The 20,930-nt window shown below is 45.7% G+C and overlaps 1 protein-coding gene across 5 annotated transcripts in view; it reads right to left on the bottom strand.

Annotated features, from left to right (window-relative positions):
• Window positions 1–3,382: 3,382 nt before the first annotated feature.
• The window catches only part of LOC138772338 (uncharacterized), a 49,921-nt gene continuing 32,373 nt past the window's right edge, over window positions 3,383–20,930 (bottom strand). For 4 of the 5 annotated variants that reach the window (XM_069952662.1, XM_069952661.1, XM_069952663.1 and 1 more), the window contains 6 exons: window positions 20,512–20,608; window positions 19,600–19,914; window positions 18,445–18,720; window positions 8,791–8,919; window positions 7,461–7,496; window positions 3,383–5,854 (listed from right to left, as the gene is read on the bottom strand). In XM_069952662.1, coding sequence (XP_069808763.1) covers window positions 5,796–5,854; window positions 7,461–7,496; window positions 8,791–8,919; window positions 18,445–18,720; window positions 19,600–19,914; window positions 20,512–20,578 — 882 coding nt within the window. In that variant the 5' untranslated portion in view covers window positions 20,579–20,608 and the 3' untranslated portion in view covers window positions 3,383–5,795. The remainder of the gene's footprint in view (window positions 5,855–7,460; window positions 7,497–8,790; window positions 8,920–18,444; window positions 18,721–19,599; window positions 19,915–20,511; window positions 20,609–20,930) is intronic. The other variant, XM_069952665.1, reaches the window with a different exon arrangement.

Genomic DNA, 20,930 nt, shown 5'->3' with positions numbered 1-20,930 from the left:
TTTCCCCATTTTGTTAAATTTTCATGTGACTATAAAAAACAAAACAAAAACAAAACAAAAGTAAACCATTACCAAAAGGGAATTAAAAAGAAAGAGAACATCACATACTGTACTGCTGTTTGTACAACTTGTACCATGAGTGGATGACAACCATGGTGGCTGCCCCGCTGCCCCCAGCTTTACTTCCACCTGTAAATCACATCCGCCCCAGCTCTATATATTCTCCAGTCAAGTCGAACCAGGTGCAGGTTTGATCTGTTTAAGCCACAGCCAACGACAGCACCACAACACACTGCATAGCAGTAGTGCCCCATCACAACGTCTTACATCTACACAATGACCAAACCTGACCACAACTTCAAAATCTGCACACAATGGTACATAATGGTCTATATAACAGCATATAGCTCCCAAAGTGCTTTCACACATTATAAGGGTATGTGCACACTGAGGAATTCTCGCGGAATTGTAGCTGAAAGATTTCTGCTTGAAATTCCCCGCCTATTCTGCTCTGGCAGAATCGGAGCGAAATTTGTGCGGATTCCGCGTGGAATCCGGGCAGAAATCAAGCGGAATCCAAGCGGAATTTCCAGCAGAATTCCAACCCCCATTGACTTCTATAGGATTCCTCTAGCGGAATCCGTCCAAAGAATGAACCCGTTCGGTTTCGGAATAAGCCATGGAAGATAGAGGAAGGGCCATCATAGTTAGTTGACCGCAACTCCATTAAAAGTCTTTGGCGTTTTCTAATACAAATAAATTAGTCTGTGTTGTAGAACCATATACCGACCCTACTAATAATACGCCATGTACGAATAGACTTGCAGATGGTATAAACATTAAAGAAACTGAAGCACTTTGTCTTCTTTAAGTTGCCAATCAGGAAATGGTCCCCTCTTCTGATCCGATATTAATGGCCTATCCTTATATTTTCAAAGTGGTATGACCCCTTGAGGGTGAGAACAATTGACTACTACCCCATAAGGGGCTGTTTTGCCCTCTAAAAGTCGGCTGAACCCTAGGGGGTTGAGGTTTTTCCACTCTAATGACTGTGTGACTGAGCAATGTAACGTTCTTGGGTAAAGGTCACTGATCTACAAAAGATGTCTAATAAATCTCTCCATCCTTGTCTGGTCACCAAATATGTTAGCAAAGTCAGGGGGATGCCTACTGTCTGCCAGGAAAAGCTGAAAAAGGGAGCCCTTTGTACATGAAAGCCCATAGACATTAGAGTTGCTCCTATAACAGCCTCCACGTTTCTGGGAAGACTTTAAACACGATTTTGGAGGTATCAGTGGGAATTTTTGCCAATTTAACCAGAAGAGCATTTGCATGGTGAGATGATGCTGATATTGGGTGACAGGGCTGGGTGACAATGTCTGTTCTAGGTCTTTCCATTGGTGTTGGTTGGGCTCTGTGTGGTCACTCAAGTTCTTCTCCTCCATGTCCCTACAAACCTTGCTGCGTGCATTGGGGTGCAGTCATGCTTGAACAGAAAAGGGCCAAAGCCAAACCATTCCTGCAAATGTAGATGCAACAACTGTCTGAAATGTCTTGGTGCTAAAGGATTAAGATTTCTCTTCACTGGAACAAAGAGGTTTAAGCCAAACCATGAGCCCCCCTCCCATAACTTTATTCCTCCTCCACCATACATTACAGCTGGAACAATGCAGTCAGACAGGAAGCATTCTCCCGACATTCACCAAACCCAGACTCATCCATCAGACACCTCAAGTGTGATCCATGACTCCACAGAACACGTCTCTTCTGCTCAATAGGCCAGTGGTGGTGCCTTTACACCCTATCTGATATGTGGCACTGTGCTGGCAATGTAAGGCTTGCATGCTGCTGCTTGGCCATGGAAACCCCTACCATGAGGCTCCCGGCTGGCAATCTTTGTGCTGATGTTAATACCAGATAAGGTTTGATCTCTGCAGTTATGGAGTCAGCAGAGTGTTGGCTTCTATGTACTATGCCTCTCAGAACTCTGTGATCCCCACTCTGTAACTTAATGTGGTCTCCACTGGAGATGAGAGCAACTCAAGCATGTTAAGGTCTGTCCAATTCCCAAGAATTTAATTACTAGTTGCTGAAGAAGTTAGATGCAGCCTTAGAGAGTCCTAGGGCTGCATTCATGTTTTCTAGGACTCCCTAGTGCTGCATGCAACTTCTGCAGCCACCGGTGAACGCTTGGGTTTGGATGGAACAGAGCATGTTCGAGTTGCACTCTCCACTGCTGATGGTGGAAGATCCAGGAGGAAAGAGATTTCAGTAATTGATTTGTTGCGTCGATGGCTCCTATTACAGTACCAAGCTGGTATCCATTCGATCACCAATGTCTGTAATGATGACGGGAAGAAAGGAAATGCAAAATAGTTCTTACACCTTTTAGGCAAAGAGATGTTCCTTTAAGTCAAGGAGTCATGCCAAGCCAAATCTCTCTAAGAGGAACGACTTCCCATCCGCAGACAGCTGTTTCGGGGTTGTTGCCCCTCTTCAGGATGTTCGCTGGCTAGTGAGAGGGCTATTGACTTGGGTCCAAGGTGTACTAATTCTAAGGAGAGTCCATCATAAAGACATAGGGAGACTAACAGACCATTGCTGCTCCACTGGGAATTCTGGGAAGAAAGAATATGCAAAATAGCTCTCACACCACTAAGGCAAAGAAATGTCGCTTCAAGTCAAGTCTCTCTCTATCAAGGAGTCTTAGAACATTGTAAAGATGACAGTATTGGTCGGGGCTGGATGTTATACATGGGACTGAATGAGACCAATTCAATGAGTAAGAGTCGAGGCCAAATACTTTTGTCCCTACAGTGTAGCTACTGACTATCCAAACCTGAATGCAAACAGCTGAGTGGGCAAATGGGGCATAGGCCGTCTCCATTGCATAGAAGCAGAAGCTGGTTTTCTTGGCTGGATAGAAACTAGAAGTGAGCGGGCATTTCTACAGGAAGTGGTCGAGCCAATTTCCTAAAAATAGAGGGAAGGGAAAGTCTGTGGTGTCAACCATAACGAAGTGGGAATCTTATTTATTTATTCTTATTCTGCGAAGATGTCTCAAAAGTCACATGAAAGATTCTAAAGTCCAGATTTATCAAATTGTGTCAAATAGAAAATAGTATGAAATGCCCTTAGCAACCAATCACAGCTCAGCTTCATTTTAACCCAGCCGAGAGCTGAGCTGTGATTGGCTGCTTTGGGCAGTTAAGTCCAAATTCTATTTTGGACAGGGCCTGAGTGTTCAGTCGAATTTACTGCATGGGGGATGGGGGCAAGTTGGTAAGGGTATCGGGTGATTATGAAGATAGTGACTGGGGTCTTCATTGCAGAAATCCTTTAACTTAGAATACCAGATGGGAGGAAAAAAATGAAAACTGGAAACGCATAAAATATTTTATTTATTCCATTTAGTACAAAAATATATACAAAAATTTTTAGTTTTGCAATTTTACACAAACCTGTGATGATTATATAATACAGTTCATATACAAGTGACGCAAAAACCCGGATCAGTCAACCACCCAGTCATTTTTGAAGAACCCATTTTTTATTTTATTTACTTATATTTTATTCCTCATTTCCAGGATTTTATCACATTTTACAGTTTTTATATACAGATATCGGATTCCTGTGCCTACTACCATGTCTATGTGCAAACTTTCACGATTTACCAATATATTGGTTTATTCCATCATTTTCATCCAGAAATGGAACCCGCACCAATTATTTAAGAGGCTCCAACCCCAAATTCACTTTATTTTACTTAAATATTCAAAATATATAGATTTTTAAATCTTACAATACCGGATGTTTTAAAAGTATGGAGACACCTGAATAAATGGAAGATGGTGGCTGGGAAAGCCATTGTGTGGGGCACGTTACTAAGGGGAAAGGAGAAAATCTGTGAGGAGCAGTGTCGGACAAGGTGGCCATTTTTAGAGCCGCCATCCCGGAAGCAAGTCAACTGGGAAGAGATGCATGTGACCTATGTATATGATCAGATACATATGCCATATACACCCCACCCCCGTTTTCCATTTATTCAGGTGGACCATCTTATACATTGCATCTAATCGTTATATGTGGCTTCAGTTTTATAAAACCGTTACATGACATACAGATACTGTATAGAATATAAAGTTGAGACCTTAAAAGAAACTAAAATTTTGGGGGAAATCTTATATGTTGTGGTATATCAGCTGACACCGGGGGGATATATATTAGGATGGGTGTATTTGTACGCCAGTCTTAAATAATGCCCTGCCCCCATTTACCCGGAAGAGCACACCTCTTAGTACAGACTCCATCCTCAGCCCCCTAACCTGTTTCCAGTCAGCCATAAGGACTAATACGTGTCTTCTAAGTCTCAGCAGGATGTCCTCTGTATTTATTCGTGCCTGCTGTCGGATTGGTGAAATGATAGAGGGTCTCCCATTCACCGTCCACATCTTCCTGGCTTCCAAGTCAGTGCGTCCATGGGTCTCCCTCCTACATGATAGTGAGCGTTGACAGCGTCAAGTCTCTTCAGTAACGTCAAGTATCTACCCACACGTACCCTATAAAGGCTGGAAAACTGCAAAGCAGAGGTCTATTTGAAATAGTCTAAGCTATAGTAATCACGGTAACCCTCCTCCTGAAGCCAAGGACTCTGATCCAGCTAATAGTTTGTCATCAGCAGCTGCCCCTGTACTGGATTGTATATAGTTATCCCTCAAGTAAAATCCTAATATACTTTCACCATTATTGTGTAAAGACTTTTATTAAAAATTATATGTCCCTGCGTGTATGCTGAAGAAGACAAGGGCCCCCAGCACCCCACCATGACAGGAAGGTTCCAGAAGGTGAGCCCTAAGGTTGCACTACACCACCCAGTGACACAACCCCTCAGCATAACACAGCACAACACCAAAACGCCATTATAATTTTTCTTGAACACGATAATTGTACATCTTTTCCGTGGCATACTCCAGGGTGCAACTTTAATAAGTGTGACCCCAAATCTAATGATCTATAGAAGGAAACCCGGCACTCACCACATCCGTTTGAGCTTATTTATTCAGAGCAAAATGCATCAGGGTACATCAAGTAAGCATTTTGGGCAGACATGGCTATTGAAAGTCATTTTTAGCCGAAACGCGTATTTGATGTACCCTGATGCATTCTGCACTGAATAAATAAGCTCAAATTGATGTGGTGAGTGCTGGGTTTCCTTTTATACAGTACATACTGCTGGACTGTTCCACCTCGTGTACTACCAACCAATGGAGTGCTATCTTCCTACCTATTACCCAGATATAATGAGGCATCATGATGTGATACATTGCCTTGATAAGTAAATATACTTCTTAAAATTATAGTAGTTGTCCCGAAACGGGGACACCAGTGTCCATTGGCTGTGCCTGCCCAAACAACTTGAATGAAAAAGAGCGTGATGGAGCTCATTGGCACATGTGACACTACTTTTCGAAAACAGGTCACTTTCTTTCCTTACTCCGGACCAACCCCCAATAAAAAGGTGGAGGGATCTGGCCCACGACTCCAATTTATATTTGGGTGCGTTAGAACATATGGTGGATGACTTCTGTTTTCCTGGAAGACATCTTTTATCATAGAGACACTAGAGATGGTGGATGAAGGTGAAACATTGAGTGAACAGATGGAAAAGATGTCTTCACGAAGAGTAGAAATGTATCAACCTCAAGTTGGAATTTTCAACCCACTTAGCATGGGTCTTTCTATAGTTCAACATTTCCACAGAGTAACAATATTTGACTTCTCCCACGTCATCTCTATCACACCGTTTGTGTCAGTAATGATTCATTATTTGCTTTCTCATCTTTTTCATGTGTTTCTGTTTAGAAAGAAAGAAACCATTAAGCAAGTGTCAGACTCTCAGCAGATCCAATCTTTGATGGTAACCCATCACCATAATAATGCCATAAAAGTCAATAAACATCATGTTATAGAGCAGGAGGAGCTCTATAACATGATGCAGATCGAGAGATCTCCTCACTGGAAAAATTCAGTTTAACCTATAACTTAATGATTACAATTTCTGATCATTCTATTCTAAGGAGTCCAGTGGTTGGTGTCACTCAAAGAGAGGAGTTCTTTAGAGAGTGTTACTCAATGAAAGGAGTCAAGTGGACAGTGACACTCGATGATAGGGGTCCAGTGGACAGTGTCACTCAGTGATAGGAGTCCAATGGACAGTGTTACTCAATGATAGGGGTCCAGTGGACAGTGTTACTCAATGATAGGAGTTCAGTGGACAGTGTCTATCAACGAGAGGAATTCATTGGAGAGTGTCATTTAATGATAGGAGTCCAATGGAAGTGACACTCTATGATAGGGGTCCTGTAGACATTGTTACTCAATGATAGGAATCCAGTGGACAGTGACACTCAATGATAGAAAGGACAGTGACACCCAATGATAGGAGTCCAATGGACAGTGTTACTCAATGATAGGAGTCCAGTGAACAGTGTCACTCAATGATAGGAGTCCAGTGGACAGTGTTACTCAATGATAGGAGTCTAGTGGACAGTGTCACTCAATGATAGGAGTCCAGTGGACAGTGACACTGAATGATAGGAGTCCAGTAGACAGTGACACTTGAATAAGTGTTATTCAATGATAGGAGTAAAGTGGGCAGTGTTACTCAACAATAGGAGTCCAGTGGGGGGCCCTAAACATGAAAAGATCCAAGATTTTACTCAATAAATGACAATTTCTACTTAATCTTTTCCAACCAAACTATATATTTATCTGCACAGTTCTTCTTGCTCTATAACACAATGCTGATAGATTGGATAACATTTTCATGGTGACTAGTTTCCTTTAAAGGGGTAATCTGGGGAGCAGAAAAGAACTTACCTGTTCTGCTACCCAGCAATCCATTTCCCCCTTTAAGCCATCTTGGAAGTATGCCTTTGAAAGGGGGGCAGGCGCACATTGCAAGGATTGTGTGAGGGCCAGAGCATGTCCTCTCCCAATGTCCAGTGGCTGCCAAATATTACTGCAATAATAGGCATGGTCTCACTCACACACAATGCTCATAACATGGACCCATCCATCTCTCATCTTGAAAGGTATACTTCTGAGACAGGAAGTGGAATGCTGGGAAACAGGTAAGACCTTTCCCCGGACAAACCCTTTAAGAATAATGTGACTGGGAACCTACAATCCAAATCCTGTCATCTTGACAGAACAACATAGACTTAGGATTTTTTTTTTCTTTTTATCAAAGCTTTTGGGAGCATTTCCCCATTAAGGTTCTCGGTAAAGTTTTTGGGTTGTCCACATTTGTCAAGTTTTTAAAAAGTTATCCAGTTTTTGTTTCTGTGTGTGTCTGAGAGCTCCTATATCTGTAGATGCTTTAGCGCACAGGATCTTTCGCCCCTATTTTTCTCTGGGGGTTCGAATGAATCTCAAACTATTTTGACCTCGCTACTCACCTTGACCAATTAGGAGTCCTTGTGAAAGGCTGCGAGCTGAAAGGAATTAAAACACCCTATAAGTTATTGCTCCTCAAACCAACATGCACTTGTCTTAGGTCTATACCATGTAGAGCGTACGGCCATCTCTTAGGGCATACTGTACATAAAGGATGCCTACAGTCATAGCTATAGAGTTTGAGAGAACAGTTTCAGATGGGGACCCTCTTCTCCTGAATAAGACTCCAGTATTATAGATTTCACACGGTTGGAGCAGTGCTTTATTATATATCATGCATTTGATTCACAGGAATTTTAAAGGAATTATCCCAAGAATTAAAGAACTACTCCATCACCACCCCTAATACTTCAGTACCATCTGTTTCATCCCAGCTCAGCTGCATTGAAGCATTTTAATACTGTAACTGCATCATGTGACCATTGCTCAGGCCACCAAAGCAAATTACATGGTTTTACGTTTCTCAGGAAGTATTCTGTCCTGGGTCAGATGACTTCCTGTGATCTATGGGATGACATCATCACCTATCAGATCCCACCTGGTGGTTCTCAGGCTCCTCCCCTTCCACCTGTCTACCATTTCCAGCCAATAGGATTAGAATATATAGTAGTAGGTGAGTCCCTACAGTGTAGTGTGTCTTGAAACCTGACACTACTCTCTTATGTGTAAGAACTTATATATTATAGGTCAAACCACTTTCTCCTCATTGTACTATTTCTCTAAAGAACTCCCTTTAAATGTGAAACTTTTTAAAACTGCAAGTAATGTGAACTGACACCAATTACTTAAGAGTAGTATTGAGCGAACTTGACAAACTGTCTAGAATCTGCGACGTTCTCCAAACCGGAACGCTCGGCACTTGACTTCAGGCAGCTGAATAAGTTTGATGCCGCCCTACGGAGTCCTGGAAAACATGAATACAGCCATAGATTGTATCCATATTGACTGGTAGCTCTATGGCAGCATCGAGCTTCTCCGGCCACCTGGGAGTTAAATGCTTAGCGTTCCAATTTGGAGAATGTGGCAGATCCCAAACAGTTCGGCAAGTTTGCTCAATACTACTTATGAGTCTAAATGCTTTACCTATATAGACCAACTATATCCTACTGGCTGCTGCTGGAGTCTCATCCACTCACCGTGCCGGACTCCAGGTGGTGCGTACCTAGGTTGTCATATATACTGTATATATGATATGACTGCAGTCGTTACAGAGACATTCAGGAAGGTCCTTGTGGGGTCAACTTCCAGATGTTTTTACTGGTTGAGTGGTCCACAAGTGGTTATAAAAATTTAAAAAAAATTCTAATTAGGTAAAATACAGAATATATTTACCTCTTATAATGATCGTATTCCTCTTCTTGAATAGGTAACCGAAACCAGCAGCGACTGCAGCTACGGCCAGAAGAGCGAAGAATACGGTGATAGCAGGGTTCCTCTCATTTACTTGTTTACTAACTGTTCCTAAAGGAAAGGTACAATGGTTACAGTCTATATAATCCATACGTCATACAACACATCAGTGATCCCACAAGAAATAACACTAGTGGCCGCCACACCTATCTGTCGGGACATAACCTGGAGATCCATGTGACCCAACCCTGAGGGCTCGTGACCACCACAGCTTTTATATATTCATTGGATGGCACTGTTCTCTTATGTATGGAGATGTTAAAGAGAACTTGTCATCACTTTTATGCTCATGATCCCCGATGACCCCCCCTACCCCCCCCACCACCTTTCTTTCCCGGTTTTTAGTATACAGAGAGATATAAGGCTGGTGAGACATGGAAAAGCGGCTGGAGACCATCTCGTTCACTTTAACTGGTCACTGGTTGGTATAATTACAGCACTGAGTGGCCGAATTTAAAGGGGTTATCCAGCGCTACAAAAACATGGCCACTTTCCCCCTACTGTTGTCTCCAGTTTGGGTGGGGGTTTTGAAACTCAGTTCCATTGCAAACTGCACCTGAACTGGAGACAACAGTTGGGGGAAAAGTGGCCATGTTTTTGTAGCGCTGGATAACCCCTTTAACTCTGCAATGTGCTACTTGGAGAAGTTTTGTTTGCGGCAGTTCTTTAGGTATCAGTATTAAAATGTATTCAGCCAATGTACAGTATAGCACCATACTGTAAGGCCCCTACTCATATGGATGTTAAAAGGGGTATTTCAGTGAAAATAATTGTTTTCCGATCAACTGGTATAAGAAAATTATACAGATCTGTAAATTACTTCTATTCAAATCTCTCCAGTCATCCAGTATTTATTAGCTGCTGTATGTCCTGCAGGAAGTGGTGTATTCTTTCCAGTCTGACACGGTGCTCTCTGCTGCCACCTCTGTCCATGTCAGGAACTGTCCAGAGTAGTAGTAAATCCCCATAGAAAAACTCTCCTGACATGGACAGAGGTGGCAGCAGAGAGCACCGTGTCAGACTGGAAAGGACACAACACTTCCTGCAGGACATACATAAGTACTGGAAGACTGGAGGTTTTTATATAGAAGTCATTTACAAACCTGTTTAATTTTCCGAGTGTTCAGACCTGTACTGATTGCGAGATCAAGCGGGGAGAGGACCGCGCTGTTCTGTGTCAGTAAAAGAGCCAGGCCCATAGACTTACATTAGGAGCCAGACATCACGATACAAAGCCAGGAAAGGACTGCGCTTAGTGCTGTTTACAGTATACTTTTGTAATTTACACCCCTATATGATGACACCCAGGGCCGTCTTACCCATTGGGCATGGTAGGCGGCTGCCCGGGGGCCCATGCGTCCTAGGGGGCCCCTGCCCTGTGTCATATTCCCTGGCCCTTTAACTGGGAGTGCTCCTGATCAGCGCTGGTAGATAGGGGCTGTGCACAGCTCGCTCTTGTGGCCGGAAGCTGCATTCTGCTTCCGGTCACTAGAGGTCTCTCTCACCCCCTGCATTCCCGTGCGGAGCAGGAGAGTGACGTCACCAGCAGAGCCCTGAGAGGAAGGTAGATGCTAGAGTGTATCCTCTCCTTTGAGGTGTGATGTCACCAGGAGGGGCGGGGCCTCGACCGGAAGTAGGAAGTAGTGAGCTGCTGCACCATTCACTGTGCAGAAACAGAGTGAAGGAAGCTGCAATATCCATTAGACATTACCATATCCATAGTAGCATGGAGGGGTATACAGGGGGAGAGGACTGGTGTGTGTGGTCTGTATACAGCAGAGAGGACTGGTGTGTAGGGTCTGTATACAGGGGAGAGGACTGGTGTGTGGGGTCTGTATACAGGGGAGAGGACTGGTGTGTGGGGTGTGTATACAGGGGAGAGGACTGGTGTGTGTGGGGTCTGTATACAGGGGGAGAGGACTGGTGTGTGTGGGGTCTGTATACAGGGGAGAGGACTGGTGTGTGTGGGGTCTGTATACAGGGGAGAGGACTGGTGTGTGGGGTCTGTATACAGGGGGAGAGGACTGGTGTGTGTGTGTGGTCTGTATACAGGGGAGAGGACTGGTGTGTGGGGTCTGTATACAGGGGGAGAGGACTGGTGTGTGGGGTCTGTATACAGGGGAGAGGACTGGTGTGTGTGGGGTCTGTATACAGGGGAGAGGACTGGTGTGTGGGGTCTGTATACAGGGGGAGAGGACTGGTGTGTGGGGTCTATATACAGGGGAGAGGACTGGTGTGTGGGGTCTGTATACAGGGGAGAGGACTGGTGTGTGTGGTCTGTATGCAGGGGGAGAGGACTGGTGTGTGGGGTCTGTATACAGGGGGAGAGGACTGGTGTGTGGGGTCTGTATACAGGGGAGAGGACTGGTGTGTGTGGTCTGTATGCAGGGGGAGAGGACTGGTGTGGGGTCTGTATGCAGGGGGAGAGGACTGGTGTGTGGGGTCTGTATACAGGGGGAGAGGACTGGTGTGTGGGGTCTGTATACAGGGGAGAGGACTGGTGTGTGTGGGGTCTGTATACAGGGGAGAGCACTGGTGTGTGGGGTCTGTATACAGGGGAGAGGACTGGTGTGTGGGGGGTCTGTATACAGCAGAGAGGACTGGTGTGTAGGGTCTGTATACAGGGGAGAGGACTGGTGTGTGGGGGGGTCTGTATACAGGGGAGAGGACTGGTGTGTGGGGTCTGTATACAGGGGAGAGGACTGGTGTGTGTGGGGTCTGTATACAGGGGAGAGGACTGGTGTGTGGGGTCTGTATACAGGGGAGTGGACTGGTGTGTGGGGTCTGTATACAGGGGAGAGGACTGGTGTGTGGGGTCTGTATACAGGGGGAGAGGACTGGTGTGTGAGGTCTGTATACAGGGGGAGAGGACTGGTGTTTGTGGGGTCTGTATACAGGGGGAGAGGACTGGTGTGTGTGGGGTCTGTATACAGGGGGAGAGGACTGGTGTGTGTGGGGTCTGTATACAGGGGAGAGGACTGGTGTGTGTGGGGTCTGTATACAGGGGGAGAGGACTGGTGTGTGTGGGGTCTGTATACAGGGGAGAGGACTGATGTGTGTGGGGTCTGTATACAGGGGGAGAGGACTGGTGTGTGTGGGGTCTGTATACAGGGGAGAGGACTGGTGTGTGTGTGGTCTGTATACAGGGGGAGAGGACTGGTGTGTATGGTGTCTGTATACAGGGGGAGAGGACTGGTGTGTGTGTGGTCTGTATACAGGGGAGAGGACTGGTGTGTGGGGTCTGTATACAGGGGAGAGGACTGGTGTGTGGGGTCTGTATACAGGGGAGAGGACTGGTGTGTGTGGGGTCTGTATACAGGGGGAGAGGACTGGTGTGTGTGGGGTCTGTATACAAGGGAGAGGACTGGTGTGTGTGGGGTCTGTATACAAGGGAGAGGACTGGTGTGTGTGGGGTCTGTATACAAGGGAGAGGACTGGTGTGTGTGGGGTCTGTATACAGCAGAGAGGACTGGTGTGTGTGGGGTCTGTATACAGGGGGAGAGGACTGGTGTGTGGGGGGTCTGTATACAGGGGAGAGGACTGGTGTGTGTGGGGTCTGTATACAAGGGAGAGGACTGGTGTGTGTGGGGTCTATACAGCAGAGAGGACTGGTGTGTGTGGGGTCTGTATACAGGGGGAGAGGACTGGTGTGTGTGGGGTCTGTATACAGGGGGAGAGGACTGGTGTGTGTGGGGTCTGTATACAGGGGAGAGGACTGGTGTGTGGGGGGGTCTGTATACAAGGGAGAGGACTGGTGTGTGTGGGGTCTGTATACAGGGGAGAGGACTGGTGTGTGGGGTCTGTATACAGGGGGAGAGGACTGGTGTGTAGGGTCTGTATACAGAGGGAGAGGACTGGTGTGTGGGGGGGGGTCTGTATACAGGGGAGAGGACTGGTGTGTGTGGTGTCTGTATACAGGGGGAGAGGACTGGTGTGTGGGGGTCTGTATACAGGGGAGAGGACTGGTACATGGGGTCTGTATACAGGGGGAGGGGACTGGTGTGTGGGGTCTGTATACAGAGGGAGAGGACTGGTGTGTGGGGGGGTCTGTATACAGGGGGAGAGGACTCGTGTGAGTCTGTATACAGGGGGAGAGGACTGGTGTGTGGGGTCTGTACACAGGGGGAGAGGACTGGTGTGTGGGGTCTGTATACAGGGGGAGAGGACTGGTGTGTGTGGGGTCTGTATACAGGAAAGAGGACTGGTGTGGGCGGGGGGTCTGTATACAGGGGGAGAGGACTGGTATGTGGGGTTTGTATACAGGGGAGAGGACTGGTGTGTGGGGTCTGTATACAGGGGGAGAGAACCCCTGTACACAGACACCCCACACTGGTCCCCTCTCCCCCTGTATACAGACCCCACACACTAGTCCTCTCCCCCTGTATACAGACCCCACACACTAGTCCTCTCCCCCTGTATACAGACCCCCCCCACACACACACCAGTCCTCTCCCCCTGTATACAGACCCCACACACACACCAGTCCTCTTTCCTGTATACAGACCCCACACACACCAGTCCTCTCCCCTGTATACAGACCCCACACACACCAGTCCTCTCCCCCTGTATACAGACCCCACACACCAGTCCTCTCCCCTGTATACAGACCCCACACACCAGTCCTCTCCCCTGTATACAGACCCCCCCCACACACCAGTCCTCTCACCCTGTATACACCCCCCCACACCAGTCCTCTCCCCTTGTATACAGTCCCCCCCACTAGTCTTCTCCCCCTGTATACAGACCCCCCCCACACACCAGTCCTCTCCCCCTGTATACAGACCCCACACACCAGTGCTCTCCCCTGTATACAGACCCCACACACCAGTCCTCTCCCCTGTATACAGACCCCACACACACCAGTCCTCTCCCCCTGTATAGACCCCTCACTCCAGTCCTCTCCCCTGTATACAGCCCGCCCCCCACTCCAGTCCTCTCCCCCTGTATACAGACCCTACACACCAGTCCTCTCCCCCTGTATACAGACCCCACACACCAGTCCTCTCCCCCTGTATACAGACCCCACACACCAGTCCTCTCCCCTGTATACAGACCCCACACACACCAGTCCTCTCCCCTGTATAAAGACCCCACACACACCAGTCCTCTCCCCCTGTATACAGACCACACACACCAGTCCTCTCCGCTGTATACAGTCCCCCCCACTAGTCTTCTCCCCCTGTATACAGACCCCCCACACACACCAGTCCTCTCCCCCTGTATACAGACCCCACACACCAGTCCTCTCCCCTGTATACAGACCCCACACACGCCAGTCTTCTCCCCTGTATACAGACCCCACACACCAGTCCTCTCCCCTGTATACAGACCACACACACCAGTCCTCTCCCCTGTATACAGACCCCACACACCAGTCCTCTCCCCCTGTATGCAGACCCCACACACCAGTCCTCTCTCCCTGCATACAGACCCCACACCAGTCCTCTCCCCTGTATACAGACCCCCCACACCAGTCCTCTCCCCCTGTATACAGACCACACACACCAGTCCTCTCCCCCTGTATACAGCCCCCCCCCCACACACACACCAGTCCTCTCCCCCTGTATACAGACCCCACACACCAGTCCTCTCCCCCTGTATACAGACCACACACACCAGTCTTCTCCCCCTGTAGACAGACCACACACACCAGTCCTCTCCCCCTGTATACAGACCCCACACACACCAGTCCTCTCCCCTGTATACAGACCCCACACACCAGTCCTGTTCCTTGTACAGACAATGGTGTATTACACCAAAGGTTTCCTGGCCGTTACGTCTGATAATCATTTGGTGTAATAATCCATGTTATCAGCTGATTGTGGTCTTCAAACTGGTTGAGTAATCCAGATCACGATAGTGCTGCTGTCTACAATGGGCAGCTTGAACAATCTAAGGATTTTTTGGGCTGCCCCTCCCGCAGCTGCCCGCAGTTCCCCCTGTCACTGTCTGTGTGTGTAATAACACAGAAAATGTGCAGGGAACAAAGGGGAAGCGAGCACTGACCTAAAACATCACCGCTCGCTTTCACCTCGTAATCATGCTGTATAATATGACCCGCTCAGGGAGAAGCTCAGAAGAGAGAATACGCTCAGAGGAGAGGATACATACTAGACTGTATACCCTGCAGTTAGAAAAGAGAACATTCTAGACCAGAGATGTCAGACTCAGGCCCTCCAGCAGTTGCAGAACTACAATTCCCACCATGTCTGGACAAGTAAGGCATGAAGGAAAATGTAGTTTGTAACAGCCGAGGGATGAAGTCTGACACCTGTGGTCTAGACCTTTCAAAACTGCACTTGCTAGAATGTATGCCCTCTCAGAGGAGAGGATACACCTGGTGGAGATGCCCTCTTAGAGGAGAGGGTACACCTGGTGGAGATGCCCTCTCAGAGGAGAGGATACACTCCAGACATTTCAGTACTAAACATTCTAGAATGTATGCCCTCTCAGAGGAGAGGATACTCGATGGACTTTACATTACTAGGCTATGTTCACACATAAAACACAGCACTCGGTTTTGGTTGAAGAAAGAATGACCGAAATACTATGTGTGAACATAGCCCTAAACATGCTAGGATGTATACCCTGCAGTGAGAAACTCAGAGGAGAGGATACATTCTAGACACTTCAGTACTGAAATGCCTAGAATGTATCCTCTCCTCTGAGTATATCCTCTCCTTTGAGTTTCTCACTGCAGGGGATACATTTAGCATGTTCAGTACTGAAATGCCTAGAATGTATCCTCTCCTCTGAGTATATCCTCTCCTTTGAGTTTCTCACTGCAGGGGATACATTCTAGCATGTTCAGTAGTGAAATGGCTAGAATGTATCTCCTCTTCTGAGTCTCTCACTGCAGGGGATACATTCTAGCATGTTCAGTACTGAAATGGCTAGAATGTATCCTCTCCTCTGAGTATATCCTCTCCTCTGAGTATATCCTCTCCTTTGAGTTTCTCACTGCAGGGGATACATTCTAGCATGTTCAGTACTGAAATGGCTAGAATGTATCCTCTCCTCTGAGTCACTATAGGGGATTTATTCTAGCATGTTGAGTACTAAGAGGGTATATATTCTAGACATTTCAATACTACACATGCTAGAATGTATACCCTCAGAGTAGAGTATACATTCTAAATATTTCAATACTGAACATGCTATAATGTATACCCTATAGTGAGAGACTCGGAGGAGAGGATAAACTCAGAGGAGAGGATACATTCTAGCTATTTCAGTACTGAACATGCTAGAATGTATCCCCTGCAGTGAAAGACTCAAAGGAGAGGATGGCTCAGAGGAGAGGATACATTCTAGCCATTTCAGTACTGAAGATGCTAGAATGTATCCCCTACAGTGAGAGCCTCAAAGGAGAGGATACATTCTAGCGTTTTCACTACTGAAGATGCTAGAATGTATCCCCTACAGTGAGAAACTCAAAGGAGAGGATACATTCTAGGCTCTACCCTGAGAGGAAGGAGAAGCTGGAGGCCTGAAGCACAAAGCCTGAGTGAGTATGTGCTGATACCAGAGGGGGGAGGCTAGCTGGCAGGGAAGGTGTTAATCATGGGAGTGCTCTCTGCAGGGATGCCGACAGGGCCGTGGGTGAACTGGTAAACAGGGAGGGGGAGGGATCGGGGGTGTAACTCCTCTGAGTGTATATATATATCTCCATTCAGTGTATACAGCAGTGTATTATATACTTATCCTCCTCCTGAGTGTGTATATATATCTCCATTCAGTGTATACAGCAGTGTATTATATACTTATCCTCCTCCTGAGAGTGTATATATATCTCCATTCAGTGTATACAGCAATGTATTATATACTTATCCTCCTCCTGAGTGTGTATATATATCTCCATTCAGTGTATACAGCAGTGTATTATATACTTATCCTCCTCCTGTGTATATATATCTCCATTCAGTGTATACAGCAGTGTATTATATACTTATCCTCCTCCTGAGTGTGTATATATATCTCCATTCAGTGTATACAGCAGTGTATTATATACTTATCCTCCTCCTGAGTGTGTATATATATCTCCATTCAGTGTATACAGCAGTGTATTATATACTTATCCTTCACCTATCACTTCATTGTTGTCTCCCTGTATGTATACTGTATAATACAATATACAGGGAAACAACATGGTTCATATATAGAGAAGGGCAAAACAACATGGTTCTCATATATAATAGTCATGTTGTTGCCCCTCTGTATATATGAGACATGTTGTTTTGCCCTTCTCTATATATGAACCATGTTGTTTCCCTGTATATTGTATTATACAGTATACATACAGGGAGACAACATGGTTCTCATATATAATAGTCATGTTGTTGCCCCTCTGTATATATGAGACATGTTGTTTTGCCCTTCTCTATATATAAGCCGTGTTGTTTCCCTGTATACTGTATAATACAGTATACACAGACTCCCTGTATTATACAGTATACAGGGAGACAACATGGCGTATATGCAGAGGGACAGCAACATGTCTCATATATAGAGAGGGGCACCAATATATATTAATTAGGCTTTTACCCACCACCTGTATACCCCACATATACCTGTACCCCCCATATATATATTTGTACACATATATCACTATTATAGGCTATATAACCACCTACCTACTGCTCCACCCTTATACCTGTATCTATATGGTAGATAAATAGGTGGTAAGGTATATTGCCTGTAATAGTGATATACTGTATGTGTGCAACATATATGACAATCACTATTATAGGCAATATACAGTGGTGCCTTGGATTACGAGCATAATTCGTTCCAGGACCGTGCTTGTAATCCAAATCACTCTTAAACCAAAGCAAATTTTCCCATAAGAAATTATAGAAATGCAGACAATTGGTTCCACACCCAAAAAATAATGATTTATTATTCTGAATAACATGTAAAACAGATGAAACAAACATATTGTGATATTATAAGTTACTGTACAGTAATGGAGCGGATGGGAAACACAAGGGCTGATAGAGACTGCAGGGAGCATGAAGGAATGAGCAGGACAGATGGGGGCACATACATGCAGCACTCTCTGTCCGGGGAGAGAGGGGTTACAGCTATGGAGAGATTACCCCCACAGTCCTGTCCCCTGATGTAGGCCCCAGCCTGAAGTGGATCTGCTATGATTTGGCAGGTGAGGGAGACTTCCTGGGTCAGAGTACAGAGCTGTAGACCCCGCTATTCAGACCATGTCCCTCCTCCACCCGCCCTCCCACCCAATACAGGGAGCTCTTAAACCAAAACAATGCTCTTAAACCAAGTCACAGTTTTGAAAAACTGTGAGCTCTTAAACCAAGTTACTCTTAAACCAAGGTACCACTGTACCTTACCAGATAAGAGGGGCGGCGGCCGCTGGGGGGGGGGGTTAATTCGCACCTCTGCCCAGGGGCCCATAATGCTGTTAAGACGGCCCTGATGACACCATTTGGACTCCATATTGTACGGTGTAATACACAGGGCACCATCCAACATAGGACTGATCATAGTAAGAATTTCCTAATAGCCTGCAACTCATGTTATAGAACAGGCAGAATATGTGACTGTACGTACCTGATGGGGTATCTGAGATGCAGGACTGCTTCTGTGCGTATCCACCATCTATCGGGTACGAGACAGAGCAGCATTTTGTATTATCCTCTATGTCCTCTGTCAGCTTCAGAGAAGACCTTAACTTATAACCACCATTAAGCTCCTCAGGTTTCTCTGTTCTGGTCGCCTGGTAGAGTTTTCTATGATCATCCATCCAGACTATCGATGCGTTTTTTTCACTTTCTGCTTCACATTCTAGTTCTTTAGGGTTTTTAGTAATCTCCGGCTCACATATACCTGGGGAGAAGGGAGAATTAGATATCCAACATTTTAGGTAATGTGGATAGGGGTAGTGCCAATATTGTGTAATATTGGTGGGTGTTGTGATGGAAGTAGTGGGGTGTGACAATGAACTCAACACTGGGGGCGAAGTGGTGTAAGTGTGGTAGGAAAGCTAGATACGCCAGTAGAAATGATATAACTCACTATCTACACGGGGTAGTAACTAGAGATGAGCGAACCTCGAACATGCTCGAGTCCATCCGAACCCGAACGTTCGGCATTTGATTAGCGGTGGCTGCTGAAGTTGGATAAAGCCTAAGGCTATGTGGAAATCATGGATATAGTCATTGGCTGTATCCATGTTTTCCAGACAACCTTAGAGCTTTATCCAAGTTCAGCAGCCCCCGCTAATCAAATGCCGAACGTTCGGGTTCGGATGGACTCGAGCATGTTCGAGGTTCGCTCATCTCTAGTAGTAACCCTTCCATATAGAATGCAGATATAGTCCTTGCAATAGAACAGGAGAGCATCCTTTAGGGTATGCAGAATTAAGAATGGGCTTCCTACTTGGTTCTAGCTTCTTGGGAGTAGCACTAGTCAAAAGTCTCTTCCCTGAAGAGCTCTCAATAGTTGGACTTTTGTGGTTTCTATATGTAGCTGTATTCAGAGATAATGAGCTGGAAAGGCTTGGCGTGGTGCAGGTCATGAATGTAGATGGTGGCTTGTTGGCCACAAGGGGTCTAGGCCTGGGCTTAAGCTCATAAGGGTCCAGAAATGTCCAACTTACACCTCATTCTTAAGGGGCATGTGGTCTGTGCGGATCGCTTATATTATGTTCTTTTTAAAATAATTTCCCTTTTTACAATTGTAAAAACCATACAAATATTTGCTTACCATGAACTTCGAAGTCGATGTAGTCATTATAATTTCCTTTTGATTCTCTTGCGTCAAGAGTTAGAAAATATTTTAGTGTATCAGAAAACTTGACTTTGGAGATGGTCACCATAACCTTGTCGTCTGTCCATTCAATCAAAACTCTTTCCTTCTCTTTTTTTCCTGCCCGCCCTTCTTCAGTCACATAAATTTTTAAGAAATGTTCACGGTTATATTTTAAATCGACTTCCTGAAGTGGGTGGGACAGGGTACAAGTGGTGGTCATTGTCTCCCCACATTGATAAATCTTCTTCTCATTGCAAATGGCATTAAACACTGGAAAACGGGAAAAGAAGGAGAAACAAGGTTCTTATTTAGTGACTACAACATGGAGGACATCTGATGCTGCCTTTGCCTGATGACTCTACAACTACTTTGGCATAGTATATACAATACAAAGACATTGGTGGGTGCCTGTGATACCGCAAACCTCTGACCTCAACCAAATATCAGAACAAAAGTTGGAATGAAAAAAGGTTTTGAAAAAAGGACCACGCTACCAGAATTACAAGTAATGTAAAAAAAATTAAAATTTGCTGTACCTGATGGTACATTCGCTTTAAGGCTTTTGAATGTGTCACGAGTCACAACATATTGGGAAGAAGATTAAAGACAATAGCAATAATCACAAAACATTAAAAGTCAATTTAACAGTGATTAAAGTGAAACAATGAGGAATAACTGCAACTGCAAAACTTCTAGACCCCCAATAAATATCTATACCAGAACTTACCACCCTTACCTTCTGCTGTTGTCTCCTTATGGGCATTTAGATGCCTTCACACACCTGACACCACCTATGACCCCAGCCTCGTCACCTCCTATAGCTCCACCAACATTCATGAGAAGTCCATTCTACGTACGTATACTTACATCCAGCACAGTGTTCTCCATGGAGGACGGTCAGCAGGAGAAGTGGAATTATTTGCCTCCGAACCATTCTGGATGTTTCTGATGTGTAGAGAAGAAACTACAGAGAGAAGATAAAGAGAAACAATCAGTAATGGAGCATGGAAGACAATGTCTGGACGGGACTAGAGGAGGGTCAGCACTGTACAATAAAGTGAGGGCAGGGTCGGTATCATCATCAGACAATCCTCAGCAGATACCAGGGTCCAACAGTTTTAGACAAGCCTATCGGTATACATTCTCTACACTCATCAAGCCTAAGGTAGAGCAGGACCAGCAGTTCTGAACCCAATAGAAAGCTTTGATCTCATTGGCTAGAGTGTCTTTGTCCTTGGCATCACCCTAGAGGTTGCCAAAAAATACCAGGTGAGGGGCTGCATTGC

This window comes from Dendropsophus ebraccatus, chromosome 14 (genome assembly GCF_027789765.1).
Source record: "Dendropsophus ebraccatus isolate aDenEbr1 chromosome 14, aDenEbr1.pat, whole genome shotgun sequence".
NCBI classification, from domain to species: Eukaryota; Metazoa; Chordata; class Amphibia; order Anura; family Hylidae; genus Dendropsophus; species Dendropsophus ebraccatus.
This window is presented reverse-complemented; position numbering and strand designations above follow the sequence as displayed.